The sequence below is a fragment of the Zootoca vivipara genome, chromosome 11 (genome assembly GCF_963506605.1).
Source record: "Zootoca vivipara chromosome 11, rZooViv1.1, whole genome shotgun sequence".
NCBI classification, from domain to species: Eukaryota; Metazoa; Chordata; class Lepidosauria; order Squamata; family Lacertidae; genus Zootoca; species Zootoca vivipara.
This window is the reverse complement of record NC_083286.1, coordinates 63,060,103-63,074,942: the sequence shown is the minus strand read 5'-3', so window position 1 is coordinate 63,074,942 and position 14,840 is coordinate 63,060,103. Positions and strand designations below refer to the sequence as shown.

The window sequence follows — 14,840 nt, the reverse complement described above, 5'->3', positions numbered from 1 at the left end:
CAGATCTCCACTGAAAGGAAGGTTCTTACAGGAGAAGAGCCCCCAGGCTATAAATAGCTTTCTTGGTTAGAATCAGCACTTTGAGCTCCAAAGGAAATCAGAAGCCAGTGAAGTTCCCCCAAATGAGTCCCAGATAATATCTTGGCTGCTGTGCTCTGGAATAACCGACGTTTCCAAATGTTTTGCATAGGCAGCCCCATAGATACTGCATAGCAGTCCTCCAACTGAGTGTTACCACAGCATGGATATCTGAGACAAGATCATCCCTTCCCAGAAGGGGAATCAGGTTGCACAACGTCTGGAGTCATTGAAAGGCATCGGTTCTACTTAGGCATCTCTCAACAGCAGCACCTCCACCTTCCCTGGACTGAGCCCCAGCTCATCAGCCCATCATGGAGCCCAGGCACACACAGCTTCTTCTGGGTCAGATGAAAAGGCAGATACCCAAATCCCTGGCACACCTCCCCCTTCGGTTTCAAGTAGACATTAAAGAGCTCGGGGGGGGGGGGGGAGACAGAGCCCTGCAAAGCTATATTGTATAATCGCTGCAGACTGAGCACCACCTTCTCAATCCAACAGTCAGAAAAGAGCAGCTCCGCCGTAGCACCCAAACTCCAACTCCCATCTCCAGCAGGTAATTCAGATGATCACCACAGTTGTACCTCCTGCCTCTACCAAGCAATTTCACTACACAAACCAGACAAGAAGCAGACAACTGGGCCCCTTTCAATTGTCTTTCTCCAGAAATGCCTGCGGGTGGCTGGCTACCCCCTTCTCGCACCCCTGGATGCTGCTATCTTGAATTAGGGCTAAATAGATTAAATGTGTATTATTATTATTATTATCATCATCATTATCATCATCAACATCACCACCACCACCAACAACAACAACTTCTGGCCTTTTTATTATTATTATTGAGATATTTGGCAGGTATTTGTTTTTCCCCACCTCAAGGTGTTCTGTAAACAAAAAGGACAACACGGGAATCCATGAAAGAGGAGTGGAAAAAATGACACACAAATACTTACAAGTGGAACTTTTCATCCCAAATGGGATTCAGGTTCCCAAATATTGTTTTTGTTCTCTTCTTTGTCTTGCCGACTTGGACTGTCACGTATGGGTCACTGGACCCTGTTTTGTCCTTGGCTTGCAGGCCTTGCGCACAGACCACTATGGGAGGAAAGGTGAAGGTTCAGAAAAACACATCATCGTAACAAGATGCCACAACTAAAGAAAAACATGAGGAGTTCCAGGAGCAGCTAAGGCACCTTCACCCCCTTAGCAGCTCAGGCCGCCTTGCTGACCTGTGATGGTGATTTTGGCTGACCACTTGGAGGTACCGTCCAGAACGCTCTGCTTGACCGTCTTCATCTGCTGAGAGTGGGTCATTTTGCTCTCACTGAAGACATCTCTGATCAGGTCAAAGATCTCTGGTTTGTTCCTCTCTCGGATCTTCATGCGATCCTTCATGGCCATGATGATGTTCTGGGTGCGATCCTCAGCCCCATGCTTAGAACACTTCTCTGCCGCTCCTGCAAACAATGTGGAAAGGATTAGCAAGGGAAGGCTGGCAAAGAGCTGACCCCCTCAATTTGGCTGGAAAGAGGGCTGGGGAGCAAAACTGCATGCTAGTTTTCCAGGAAGTAGGACCCAACTCAATCCCCCTAGGTCAGGGCTGTGTGATATGCAAGACAGAGATTCCTGCTCCTGATGCCACCCAAGGCTCAAATGTGATAGCTATGTAGCAGTTGGAAACAGAGCACTTGTTGCTAATGGGAGAGCTGCAAACGTGGAGTGGGCAAGGGCACAGACAGACAGACAGACAGACAGACAGACAGACAGACAGAAACAGCGTTTATAAGCAGAGGCTGACTAGGAGGAAAGGGGATCCTGCTAGCCTGTAACTTAAAGGTCTGATCCTGGCCAGATGACAGAACAACATTCCAGCTTGAGGAGCCAATCCCCCCCCCCCGTGGCTTCTGGGTCCCCCAACATCTTGCGCAGGGTGGTCACAAGGCGAGGGAAGCCTCCAACGGAACGTGCTTGCTGCACGGGAACTGGGGATCCCCCTCGGGAGTTTTCCCCCAAGTGCCATTTGCCTTGGTGGAGGAATGTGCACCTTCCTCCTGCTGGTGGTATGGGGGACATCTGTTAGGTAGGAGGGTAATGCCTGAAAATGATTTGTTCTTGGAACCCTAAAATAGGCTTTGCGATTTAAAATAAAAACCAGCTTTCCTTCTGCTGCCCAAACATTTCTTGACAGAGAGCCTGTGACGAAACTGGCGCTCACAAAGGTTGCACTTCAATCACCGCCTGAACACTCAGCGCCAAGGTTTGTAAAAGGAAGAGAATGAGAATTCCCAGCTGCATCAATCTGCCCCTTTTGCTAAAACAACCAGAGCGTAGTCGGAAGTGAACCAGCTCACGCTCCGCACTCCCAAAGCGGCTGGTTGGCTTCCAGGGCTTGAGTCAAGGATGCTGCTGCAGCCTCACAGCTAAAGCACTGCAAGATGCGCCGGGGGGGGGCACCCTCATCTCCACCCTCACCTTCATTAGGGGAAAGAGTCTCTCCCCTCTGTTCTGCAGGTGGGGAGGGGTGAGGATGGTTTGGGATGGGGCTCCGGACCTTAACTGAACGTAGGCAAGCTACATGCTACTAGCAAATTCAATTCAAAATGGCGCAGAACCGGCACCAAGATAAAGCATGCAAGAGCCACCACTTAAGAAATAAGGATATGGAACCTGAGAAAAGGGGGCACCCGAGGGGCAGAGTTTGTTTTCAATCCTTTGTTCTCCTGCAGGAGTATCCCAAAGTGTATGTCCAAATAATGCTCCCAGGTCACGGCATTCACGGCATACAAGAAACTGTTCTGAGCCCCTGTGAACCGTTGCTCCTGCCCTGAGAGGAGGCAGCAGTGTCAGCAGCTGAGGCTGGACCAGGTATCTGGCTCCCAGCTGGATGCCCAAGCACCTACAGAACCAGAGTCTGGAGCACCCTGGGCGCCTTCTCCTAGTGCCTCCCCTGCCGCCTAGACAGTCTGACAGCACCAGCCATGGAGTGCAGGAGAAGTTATTGTGTTCAGACCATGGGAGGTCTAAACTCCCAAAGGGGTCAGAGCCTGGGAGGGGCAGATTTGTGGGCCTGAAAGGGCCACAGTTCCACCTCCAACCCTCCTGGGAGCAAGTTGCTCAATGGGAGCTCTCCTTGGTGCTGCGGAAGCCCCCCTGCCTTGCTCCACTGGCTCCTCCTTGGGTGGGACCACAACACCCACCCACAGCCACTTCAAGTCACAGATAGAAAAGGGAACCTGCAAAGGAACAGACTTGGCTTCTGGCGGGAGTGAACTTGCTCCCTTCTCTAAATCTTGACATTTGCAGCTGCAGAATCTTGTCATCTAAATTACTGCACAAACTTTGCTGCTTCTCTGGGCACAAGATTTCTCATGGAGCAGGGAGGAAGACACAGCAACAGACATGACAAGGATTCTGCCTAGTTTGTCCAGTGCAGGATGCTTCCTCTAAGTGCTTTGCCAAGGTCCTGGACTGTGTGGGAATGGTCTCTCATCTCTGCCCTGTTCCACACCCCACAGATTTCCTTTCTGCATTCAGAAAGCAGGCCTCTTGACAAACCATGGTCATGATTCAGATGAATAATATCAAGCAGCAATGACCCGTCCTGTTCAACTCTAGGAAAAGGCGGGCTGAGCAGGCAGCCTCAGCAAGTTGCCAGTAGTGGGTCAACTCTCAGAAAACCAAACCAAAATTAGGCCTCCTAGCTTCCCTGCAGAATTTGCCATCTGGGCATCAATGCATCTGCCGCACCTGTTGCATTCAAAATGTGAGATTTCTATTTCTGTGAAGCTGCAAACCAGGTGGACCTCTTTCTTTTTCTTTTTTAGCTCCCTTGCAGAGCTGCGAAAAAGCCACCTGTCCTTCGCAAGACAGAGGAGGCAATTTGCACACACAAACACAAGAGGCAACTCCTCCTGGGACTCCATGGTTGAAATTACATTCAAAGTGATCCACCGAGACCAAAATATTATTTGGCTAAAACATTCAGGTGCCAAGAGCATAAGAAAGAAAGAAAGAAAGAAAGAAAGAAAGAAAGAAAGAAAGAAAGAAAGAAAGAAAGAAAGAAAGAAAGAAAGAAAGAAAGAAAGAAAGCCAGGCCGAGTACTGATGTCCTTCCCGCTGCATCAAGGAAGAGGGATGGGGCCAGCCCAGCACAAAGCTACTGCCCCAAGTATCAGCTTTTCTGAGCTTTAACTCTTCCCAAAGACAGGAGGGCAAAGCAGCCAGAAGCTTACAAGGAAACAGCTTGTTTTTCCCATGGAGGGGGAAAGAGACCTCTCCTCCAAGAAGGGAAAGACAAGAACACAGCTTTCTATTTGTGATACATACAGAAACCCACAAGAGTAAACTTACTTTATTTAGGCTTTTCCTTCAACAAAAAAAGGGGGGGGGCCTCCCAGGACAGCTGACATCAGTGAACAACAGTGGACTGTGTCAGATCCAGAGGGGGGGGGGGGGTTACCAAGCAGTCAGATGCTCTCAGTCTAGAGGACACAGCTGTTTGCAAGGTCCTTCTGGCCACTTGGGTCTCCTGTGCCAAGGCTGGGTTGAAGAACATCTCCAGCTCCTGTAGGGCAGAGCTGGCTCACCTGTGTGCTCCACTGCAAATGCTGCTGGACTCCAACTCTCCTGAGCCCCCTGCCCCCAGTCATCATGGAACGAGGAGAGCTGTAACCCAGCAACACTTGGGGGGGGCACCCGTTACCCAGCCCCATCCAAAGCAGACTAAGCGCCATCTCCAGAGAGAGCCCAACAGTGTCCCAACCGCTGTCCAGAATCTCAAGAGCCTTCTCTCCATTTACTCACCCCCATTTTTTAAGCCTTTCCATTCATTTGCCTCATTCCTCAAAAACAAGCCACTGAGAAACGCAACAACAAACATGGCTGCCCTACGGGGCCCCACTTCCACCCCCAGCAGCTCTTGCCCCACAGGAAACAAGAGGGGCTACTCACTCTGCAGGCAGTCGGCATTCAGCAGATCTTGGCACTTCTCGTGGCATTTGACCCCACACTCTGTGCAGCGCATCCCTTGCCGGGCAATGCCCCACAACAGCCCCTCGCACTCGTAGCAGTAGGTGGGGGTGGTGGCTGTCCAGACCTCAAAGTTGTGGGGGGTTGTACAGGAGATGGGGTAGATTAAGGCTTGCAAGGTCTTCTTGTACACATGGGATTTCTGAAACAGAAAGGCACGCGGAGTCACGGCCTGCGCTGGGGAGAGGCTTCAGCGTGGCTGCCTGGCATCGTTTCATTTAGGGAGCAGGTCCCGTTTTCTTGGAAGGGACAGAATGCAGGATCCAGCCACACCTGCCGGCTTTATGGGATGCCTGCCGGGGTCAGCCCTGAGAGCAGCACTTACAGCGAACAGCTCCTTGCCAAACTCAGCAAGGACGTGTTCAGAGCCAGCGCTTCCAAACCAAAAGAGGGGTGTGGGGGGGGTACTTCATCGCAGGAGAAGAGCTTCTCGAGTGTGCTAGCTGCCCCTAGTAACCAAAGCCAGAGTGGTGGGGCCTGATCCACACAGGCTGAGTAAGCAGAGCCCTCCTCTCCCGTGAGCTTCCTTTCAACAAGGTCAGGCAACCGACCAGGCCAGCAATGCCTGCGTGTCGTGGTGGCAGTGTGTGGGGAGCCCTCCGTGGCCCCCGCCCCATCGCCCCTAAGAGCCAGGCCCCGGGCAGCCCTTACAAAGGACAGGCAAGGAGCGGGAGACTTGATGGAAACAGCTCCTCACATGCTGCTGCTTTTCCTTTCAGCAGTCCCACGTAGATAATTAACCGCCCTCCCCCCCCCAGGCACACACCCCATTGTTCTTGTAATGGCTGTTCTGTGGGAGCAAGTTCAGCTCTCTTGGCTGCCTTTGAAAGTCTCCCCCTTTCATGCTATTTTGATCTCGCCTGTGCTGATGAGGGCGGACTTTCCACGCCAGCTTCGTTCTGAGCCAGCTTTTGTGCTCCACGGAGAGCCCGAGGGGCCCTCGGACCACAGGCCAGGGCCTGCCAGAAGGCGGAGGCGAACTCTCCGGCTCCCTTACCAGCTCCTCGTCCTTGAGAGAAGTTCGGGTGGCCATGGCCGAGGTGATTCCGGCCTTCCGGGACTGGACCAGCGACTGGGAAAGAAAGAAAAGCAGCCTCAGTTACTCTGCACCCTTGTCGGGAAGGGGCTTCTTTCAAGAGCATCGTTCACAGCTCAGGCTGGTCTCTGCACATGTTGCTGACCCCCAAGTCAGATGCCCTGAGCTCCTTGAAAGGAGGGCAGGAAGCCAAACTAATAGGAGAGCCACAGGTGAGCGGCTTGCATGCTCCAGCAGCCTTGCCTGCTCTGCCATTCCCACCCCAAAGCCAGCTCAGGGCCAAAAGAAGATCACCCACTTGGCCTCCTAATTAGCTGCTCATCAATGGGTTGCTAGTCGGCTCTTCTTCCTGTCACAGGCAGGGCACAGAAGGAAGGTCCAAGGGGGATCACATAAGGGGATCCAATAGACCTTCCGAATCCAGCCTATTGCCTGGGGGGGGGGGGAGGAAAGGCAAGATGTACCAAAAGGATCCCCAACAGATAGATTTTTGCCCAACGTTTTGAGGGCAGCCTTCAAGGAAGCTGGCCTCTTCCATTGCAGGATACAGTTTGGACCTTCCTCCCAGGCTGCAGGTGGGGGAAACCAGCAATTCTCCTCTGTGCAAGAGAGACCACCAGGACCAGAGGGGGCAGGTACAACGCATTGAGGGTTGAGAAAGGGAGAAGTGGGCGTGCCTGTCTGGATCTGCCCGCATGCCATGTTCGGCAGCCACTGACTGAAATGAGCTTGCCCACTGGCTGCTCCCACTGCTGAGTGCACAGGGAGGCCAGGAGGCGGATCAGGGCCTCATCCACAGAGCCCCTCTAGCCACACTCAGGCAAGGAGATGATGCTCACTCTGGAAGGTGGTCCAAGCCCCCTGAACTAGGGCCATTTCACAGCAAGACTGTGTGGGATTCTTAAGGCACTGATGGGCAAGGAAGGGGAGTGTGGCAGGGTAGCCCCATTTACCAAACTGCAGAAATCAACAAAAAAAAGGGGGGAGGGAAAAGCCACCAGAAAGGGAAATGCAACTCAATAGGTGGTTGTAGGAAGGAGCGTATGGTTGGATCTCCACTTACCATGGCCTGTAGGAAGAGAATGTCAGCATACAAGAGAAGCATAACAGATTAATTCCATTAGTCCTCAACCCCCCCCCCCCATCACTAAAGCTACAAACACATTGCCCAGGCTTCCTCTTTGCAAGGCTACAGATGCAATTCTCCAGTTAGCTATTATTCTACACTGTGTGGATTAAGCAAAACTGGTCTTGCTGCCAGTGCAGAAACTAAGTTCACTGCTTTCCTTTGCTTTTGCAGAGATGTTTAGGAAGTACTCCTCCCATCTTAGTGTCTAGAGGAATTGGTGACATTGGCCTTGGTCAAGGCTACTGATACGGAAGTGGAAGGACTCTTGTGCTCATCTAGAGTGTTCCTGAAATCTGTTGTTCAGTCTCAGTAAGTTTAATCAAAACCTTTCTTGCTTTTAATTGTGCAGCTCTGAAAAGCTAGGGAAGCCTTATAACCAACCCGTGGCATAGCGTGAGTTGCCAGAACCCAGGGCAGGGGAAGTATCCTTGGCACCGCCCACTGATAGGCCGGAACAAAGGGGCAATCGCTTGGTGACCTACCTGAGTGGCAGCAGTGGTGCCCCATGAGAGTCAAGCATAGCGGAGAACAGGACAGGGGATTGGTCGGGCACGGGTATCTTTCTAAAGCCCTGCAGGGGGCACCCTAGCAACCAGCTGAGGCCCAAATCTGCTCCTCAGTCCACCCTGTGAACTTTGGGGGATTTTCTGTGTGAGGGGGAGGGACTGCTATTGATTTATTATTGCTACTTTCTCTTTTCTTCCTTTTGAAATGTTGTACCCTGAAGAATTTTGCCCCCAGGCCAGCTGCCCCTGTGGCCCTGACCACCACACTATTCCACTATAGCCAGCACAACTCGTTTGCCACCCCCTTTTCACCAGTTCCCAATACATGAGGCAAACACCCAAAGGAGCCTTTGTTCAGAACAGTTTTAAACCTGCTGCATGTAGCCAATTCTCTTTCCAAATTTGTACCCCCCCCTCTTAGAGCACCGCCCGTGCCTTCACCCACTGCCCATGACTTCTGCTTTGCAGTTTTCTGGTGTGTTTTGAACAAAGGTTTACATCGCCTTGATTTATTGACTCTGATAATCTCTCCACCACCTTTCTGTGCCAAATCATGGCATGAAAGCAGGCCCTTCAGTCATGAGCGAGGCCTCTCTTCAAGAAATCAGTGTTCGGTTGGGTGGAAGAGACAGAGCCCTCATCTGGGCAAGAGACCATGTCATTTCCAAGTTGCATGTGGCACACAAGACCCTGCTAGGGCTAAAGAAATGCTGAACGGCAGCAGCAGCATATAAAGCGAAACATACCAAGACCTGAAAATGGGGCAGCCTGCAAAATACATCCACACAGCAGAGAGAGGCAAACGTGAGACTAACACATTTGTTTCAGAGTCTACAAAACAGAGGAAATGCTTGGGAAAAGATTTGCCTCTTCCCTGCCTTCCTCGCTTTCAGTTTAGCTGGACTGAGGGCAGGAGGCTGCCATGCTGAGGCCTCCGGAGAAAACTTGCTCTGATGTTCTCCATTAAGAAGCTACAGCAGGCATCCCCAAACTTCGGCCCTCCAGATGTTTTGGACTACAATTCTAATCTTCCCCGACCACTGGTCCTGTTAGCTAAGGATCATGGGAATTGTAGGCCAAAACATCTGGAGGGCCGCAGTTTGGGGATGCCTGAGCTACAGCTTTACAAATGAGAGTTTGCCAGGAATCCACATTATCCAGGTCTAACTCATCATAAGAGTCTTGTTCCTATAACATTTCTGCACTTGAATGAAAAACAGTAAATACCACTTCCATTATATTCATGGAGGGGAGATGGGGGGCAGGAAGTCTCACCAGGTCACTGACAAGTGGGGTGGGCTTCTTCTTACGCAGGTCAGGCATGCTGTCGATGCCATAGAGACCCCCGGCTGGCCTAGAAAGCAAAGGGGGAAATGCATGAGGGCAAGCAGTGATGGCAAGCCACAAGTTATAATCTGTCAGCTCTTGAGGGACCCAGGCAAGGATGCCTCCTGCAGACTTCAGAATCACGTGGGCAATACAGGATCTTGCCTCGGCCTAGAGAAACCAACACCTAAAAACAAATCAGTCCAACAAGGCAAAAAATGCTCCACGCTACAAGGAATAACCTTGACGCGACTGAATGCCGAGCGGCTTTTGTGCAGCTTTAAATCTGGAAATTATTCCCGTCAGTTCAAGTTACACAGCACAGGCGCCCCTGACAGTTCTGAAATCAAGGGCGCCTTGCCCAAATCCATCCCGTGTACAAATTAAATCAGGTTTTGTTCTCTTCTTTCCTCTAAAGAGGCATGGCAAGCAGCAATGGGGAAGGTGTCAGAATTCATCAGGCCATCATGGCAGCACACTCTTTGAACTCTATAGAGCCACAACAGGAAAGCTCTTCAGACTCCTGTAATCTACATTTTAAAAGAGCAAAGCATTTGCTCATCAGGAGAGCCAGTGAGGAAGAAGCCCTTCCCATTCCAGACCTCTCTCGGATGGGGGAGAAGATGATCTGCAGATTTGGGATGAGAGCCTTAGACAGGTTTGGGCTTCGAAATGATCTGCTTCTAACCTGTGGCCCTCCAAATGCCTTTGGGCTACCATTTCCATCCCCCCTGCCCACTGGGGCAGGAGCAGGAGATCAGAAGAGTCTGGCTGCCCTACCAGGCCCAACGCCTGCCTCCTTTCCCTCGGTGGGAAACTGATTTGGACCTCATCAGGGAATAGGTAGAGCTCACATTTTGTGCTCCTATCGGTATATAGAAGCACATGTGCTACTTTAATGGTCTTTACCTAGTTTGGACCTATTCTTTTCGGACTCCTCACAGCCCCGTTTCATTCCTTCTCCCTGAGCCATACATGGTCTCACCACCCCACCACTCACGCCTCCGTGCAGATCACTTAGGAGCACATTTAAAAGGGCCAATTCCATCACGCACTACCCTTCAGCAGTGAGGCAGGCAGAAATTCTGGCAGGCAAGGGGAAAATGCAACCATTTCACTGCTCTGGAATCCATCTCTGCAGCCTCCCTGTTGCGCTGCAGGTGAACAATAACACAGAGTGAAGCTGTCAGTGAAACTTTAAATATTGCTGTACTAAGTTACATATATTTCACATTGAATAACTCCGGGGAGTGTCTTATCTGCACTATGCTGGAAGTCTATTGCCCTCAGGAGAATGCTTGTCAGCTTTGATAATACCTTGTCATGCTGATGCGCACAGACGCTTGGAAAAACGTGAGCGGCAAAGTTAGAGACGAGTGGATGGGGATAATTGGCTTGTGCGCAACAAGCACAGGGCTAATTATCTCTGCAAAGGCAGTGTGGAAAAGGAACCTCAGACCTAAGTCAGGAAGCCTTCACCCAGAAGGGAGACGGGATTCGGGGCACAATGCTGCCCCCCACTCAGCGTAGCCCATTTCCCTGGATCCAGCCCCTCCCCTCGTCTCCCCTCAAGCTGGACGGCCTCCACTCTCCCTGCCCCTGGCTCCTTTCTTCCCCTCTCCAGCCGCCCTGCCTTGCTCCTGCCCTCCTGCTCTTTGCTTTGACTTCCATTTGCTCGAGTTTTTACAGAAGGGGGGAAGGGGGGGTTAGAGAAGGAGCCCATGGCAAAGCTTATGGGACCCAGCCTTAGAGGGTTCTGCACTGCAGAGGGACAGTGGAGGAGAGCAGTACCCAGGCTAGTGGCCTTTGGGATCACGTGTCCACACCCCAAAGGCTCCCTTTCTGTTATCTATGATGGCAACAAGTTAAGCAGAAAACCAGATACGGTGCCTTAGGGAGCCAGCTCACATGAGCAAGTTAGTGCAAGTGGCCCCAGGAAAAAGAGGTTGGTCTCTTGCTAAGAACAGGAGGTGGTAGTGGTTCAGGCAAGCATGGCAGCTTCAACTCTCTGTCTGACACCCTCCCTGCAGCCTCTTCTCCAAGGCACCATGACCCTCAATGACGCTGCCCCCTGCAAGGCACACTTCCGGCCAGGATAACTGCCCAGCCACTGCCCAGGGCTGGCTGATGCTCCCGTTCAGCAAGGGGAGGGGGGGGCTTTTGAGTTTCCCCCTAGTTACAGCTGGCATGGCTGGAGTGAAGCATGCTGGGATACATCTGCCCCTCTTTCAAGGCAGCAGAGCACCCTGAGTGTGTGCATTTCACAAGCAGCTCATGTGAGGAGGCGCTTCACACACTTGAAGAAACAAAAACAGATCCCGTGCCGCCTCTGGGGGTGATGGTCCAGGAACCTCCCAGCTAAGCAGCACAGCGCATCTGAGGGTGAGGCAGGAGGAGACGAAAGAAAGAAGCGAGCTTGGGAAGGAGGCACATAGAAATTAATGCCTCCCCTTCTTTAATTTCATGTTTGATTAGTTTTGCCTAATTCATTGTTTGGAAACCTGATTGATATGCAGGGAGAGAGGCAAGTCAGTCTCATGCAGACGTTTAGGGGTGGAGCTTCCAGTGCCCCCCCCCCTGCTCAGTCCCAGCTGCAACAGCACACCAGCCCTCAAAGGGAGCAGAATTCAAATATTACAGATCAAAGCCGTATGGCTCTCATCAAATACATGAACACATTTAAAATCAAACAGCATGTAAAATGGTGCCTTCTCGTCTTTCTCCTGGCAAGCCTTCAGGTCCTAATGGGGGAAGGCGGCAAGAGCAGGTGCAGAGACACCCAGGAGGAGGAGGAGGAGGAGGAGGAGGAGGAGGAGGAGGAGGAGGAGGAGGAGGAGGAGGATCACACCGACTTCACCGGCTGCCCTCAGAAGGTCCTTTGCAGGGCAGACGAGAAGCTCCAGGCCAGCCCCTTAAAAGAGAAGCTGAGCCCTCAAGGGCTGCAGCCGGAAGAGGCACAAGTAGGGCTCACCACCGTCCCTGGCCTGGCCTGCCCTCCAACTCCAAGGGAAGCAGAAAGGGGGTCTGCCAATTCACACCTGCCCACATTTCCCAATGCAGCCACAACCTCGGCAAGTGGTCGTGTGCACAGGAACCTTCACGGAAGCGATAATCCAGATAAGCAGTCTATCGTGTATGGAGCCCTCTCTTGCCTCTCTTTGCTAACCCATGGCCATGCGCTGGGAGGAAAGGAGTCTTCCGTAACCCAGTGACTCAAGGAAGAGGGGTGGGGCAGATGAGAAAGGACTTTCTCATGCAGTGGGGCTGGACAGTGGCCACAGTTCTGTCTTGGGGTACGTCTGGAAGGAACTGCCTCTATGCAGCCTGAGAGAAGCAAAGGAGGCCAGGCTCCCACCACTACTGCTGGGAACCTCAAGGATTTTTTTGGGGGGGGGGTTCATCTGTGTGGCTCAGGGGACTGAACTCAGCTACATCGGTGGGACATGGTGGGCTTGGGCTGGGCTTGCGGCTTCGAGGGGCTGCAAGCAGGGGGGCATGAGGCTCAGAGAGGGTTGGCGACAGGGAGCTCTGGGAGCAGGACAGGAATAAGTTTTGCTCAGAGCATACCCCCTGAAATGAAGGGATCTAACTTAGTGTCTGCCTCCCTCCCTGAGTAACTGAAGCTCATGCACTAACATGGAGGCTCTGAGAGGCTTGTGTGCCACTACTCTATTATTTATTATTATTATTTATTAAATTACTCTACTGTCCTTCATTCGAGGATCACAGGGCAGTTTACAATATAAAAACAGTTGTCAAAGGCCACTTACCCTCCTTTGAACCACGGTGATTTGGACGGATCGCCATCATCCGGACCCTTAATTATTTTTTTAAGAGAGAGAGAGAGAGAGAGAGAGAGGAATTAATTGTGCTGAGCAAAGTTCAAGCCAGCTGCAGAGTTCAAAATCAGGGAGGACGTTTCATGCACGAAAATGCACACAAAGCGCTTCATGTTCATTAGCACCTCAGAGGATGGCAGGGAGACTGTGCTGCCTAGTGGTGTGGACACAGCAGCACACAGGAGAGGGGCCAAAAGAGCCTGTTCAGTGCAATGTGCTTTTGAGGGGGGGATCAACCCACAAACATTTCTTTTTAAAAAACAACAACCAAGAGTTTGGCAAGAGCAGATCCTACGAGCTTTATTTGAATTTGTGAAGTCCTAATGTTTACGAGAACATTTCCAAAATACTTATTTATTGAGAGCACACAAACAAACAGAACAAAAGGACGCAAGGCTACGGGCACTGGAATCGAGTCACGCATCTGCCTTTCCTTCGGCCCCTCTGAAACCAGGGGGAAGTGCCTGGTCTCACACTGCTTTTCAATCCCTAAGCCAGGAAACAGCCAAGGGGGGAGCTTCTGTGAGGTCCCAGAGGAGCCCCCCAGCTGTTCCTGGCGCCTGCACCACCAAGGAGATGCAGCAGCAGCAGCAGCAACCATTTAGCAGCAGCCTGTTTCCTGGAAGAGCAAATACATGCTAGACAAATTCCTGAAAAGCAGCCATCCTTGCCTAGAGGAAACAAAAGGCACATCCAGGCAGCGGCATCTACTTCCAGGAGAGGGAATGTCTGCTCAAATTCCCCAGCTTGAAGAAAGGGCGAGAGAGAGAGAGGGCTCTGCCACCTCCATGGCTGGCTTCCAAGGCTCTCGACACAAGCGGCCCCACAGTCTGTGCAGGAAGCTGCCACCAGGATGAGTCCCAGAATGAGCACCGAGAGGAGGCAGGGGACTTCAATAGGAAGCCAGTTAGTCGAAGGTCCACAGCACTGTTGGAACCAGGGCAGCCAAGCAGTGGAAGAGAGGCAGGCGGAAGGTGAAAAGAGGAGCCCCTTTTTGTCAATTGCTACCTTGTTCTTGGCCCCCTTAGTAGCCAAATGCCAAGTTTCTGCTAACTGTGCCAAAGAAGGCAATCTAACTGCCCTTTGAATGAGGAGTTCAGGAGTTCATGGACAAAGGAGAGAAGGGGAGCCTCATTTCCCCAGTAACACTCTCCCCGGCCAGGCCAAGCAGCCCTTTGTCTCAGAGGAGGGCAATTTCCACCCAGACCCCTCCCTGGGAATCCACCTCTCAGAGGAATTCCTACAAGAGCAAAGGTGGAGGAATCAACCGAGCAAGTCACAGATCACTCATGTGGCATTCAAGAAATCCACTCATGTGAAGGCACAGCGCCAGCACTAGCAGAGATGACGTGGCCACTGTTACTCACTCCTCTGACACACGAGAAGGGCAGCACAAGTGCTGGCTCACTCCTGTCGTGCTTTTGAACTAGCTGTAGGCATCTGCAAGAACAGGATGGTGGCCCAGACAGAGCTTGGATCTGATCCAGTTGCAGGTCTCTTCTGAAGTGCCTGGGCTTAAGTCTGCTGGCTTTGTGCAAGGATGCAGTCAGATAAAAGCGACAGAACATGTATTTGGAGTCCAGATCGGCAGTCGAATGAAGCAAGCCCACTTGGGGAAGCACTATTTAGACAAACATAAGCGAAAACCTCTGGATGCACCCTGGGAACTGTGCATGGAGGCTATCAAATCTTAAACCAAAAAGTCAAATGCATGATCTCGCTAAGAAACATGTAGACAAACCTGAATTAGAAACCTGCTTTGCTTTTTACAGAATGTGGCTCTTGGGCTTCATCCCTCTGGTGTCTGACTTCTGAATAAAATGGCTAGAAAAGGACAATGAGTCCTTTGAGTTCAAGGCAGCACAAGGATAAAGCCCTTGTTGCTCGTAGCCTGTAGA

General features: G+C 51.7%; 1 protein-coding gene across 3 annotated transcripts in view; it reads right to left on the bottom strand.

The window, feature by feature from the left end:
- Positions 1–14,840, bottom strand: part of UNC13B (unc-13 homolog B) — a 160,255-nt gene that overhangs the window by 49,898 nt on the left and 95,517 nt on the right. For all 3 annotated transcript variants that reach the window (XM_035100684.2, XM_035100686.2, XM_035100685.2), the window contains 6 exons: positions 12,874–12,920; positions 9,053–9,131; positions 6,104–6,178; positions 5,029–5,248; positions 1,308–1,535; positions 1,032–1,173 (listed from right to left, as the gene is read on the bottom strand). In XM_035100684.2, coding sequence (XP_034956575.1) covers positions 1,032–1,173; positions 1,308–1,535; positions 5,029–5,248; positions 6,104–6,178; positions 9,053–9,131; positions 12,874–12,920 — 791 coding nt within the window. The remainder of the gene's footprint in view (positions 1–1,031; positions 1,174–1,307; positions 1,536–5,028; positions 5,249–6,103; positions 6,179–9,052; positions 9,132–12,873; positions 12,921–14,840) is intronic.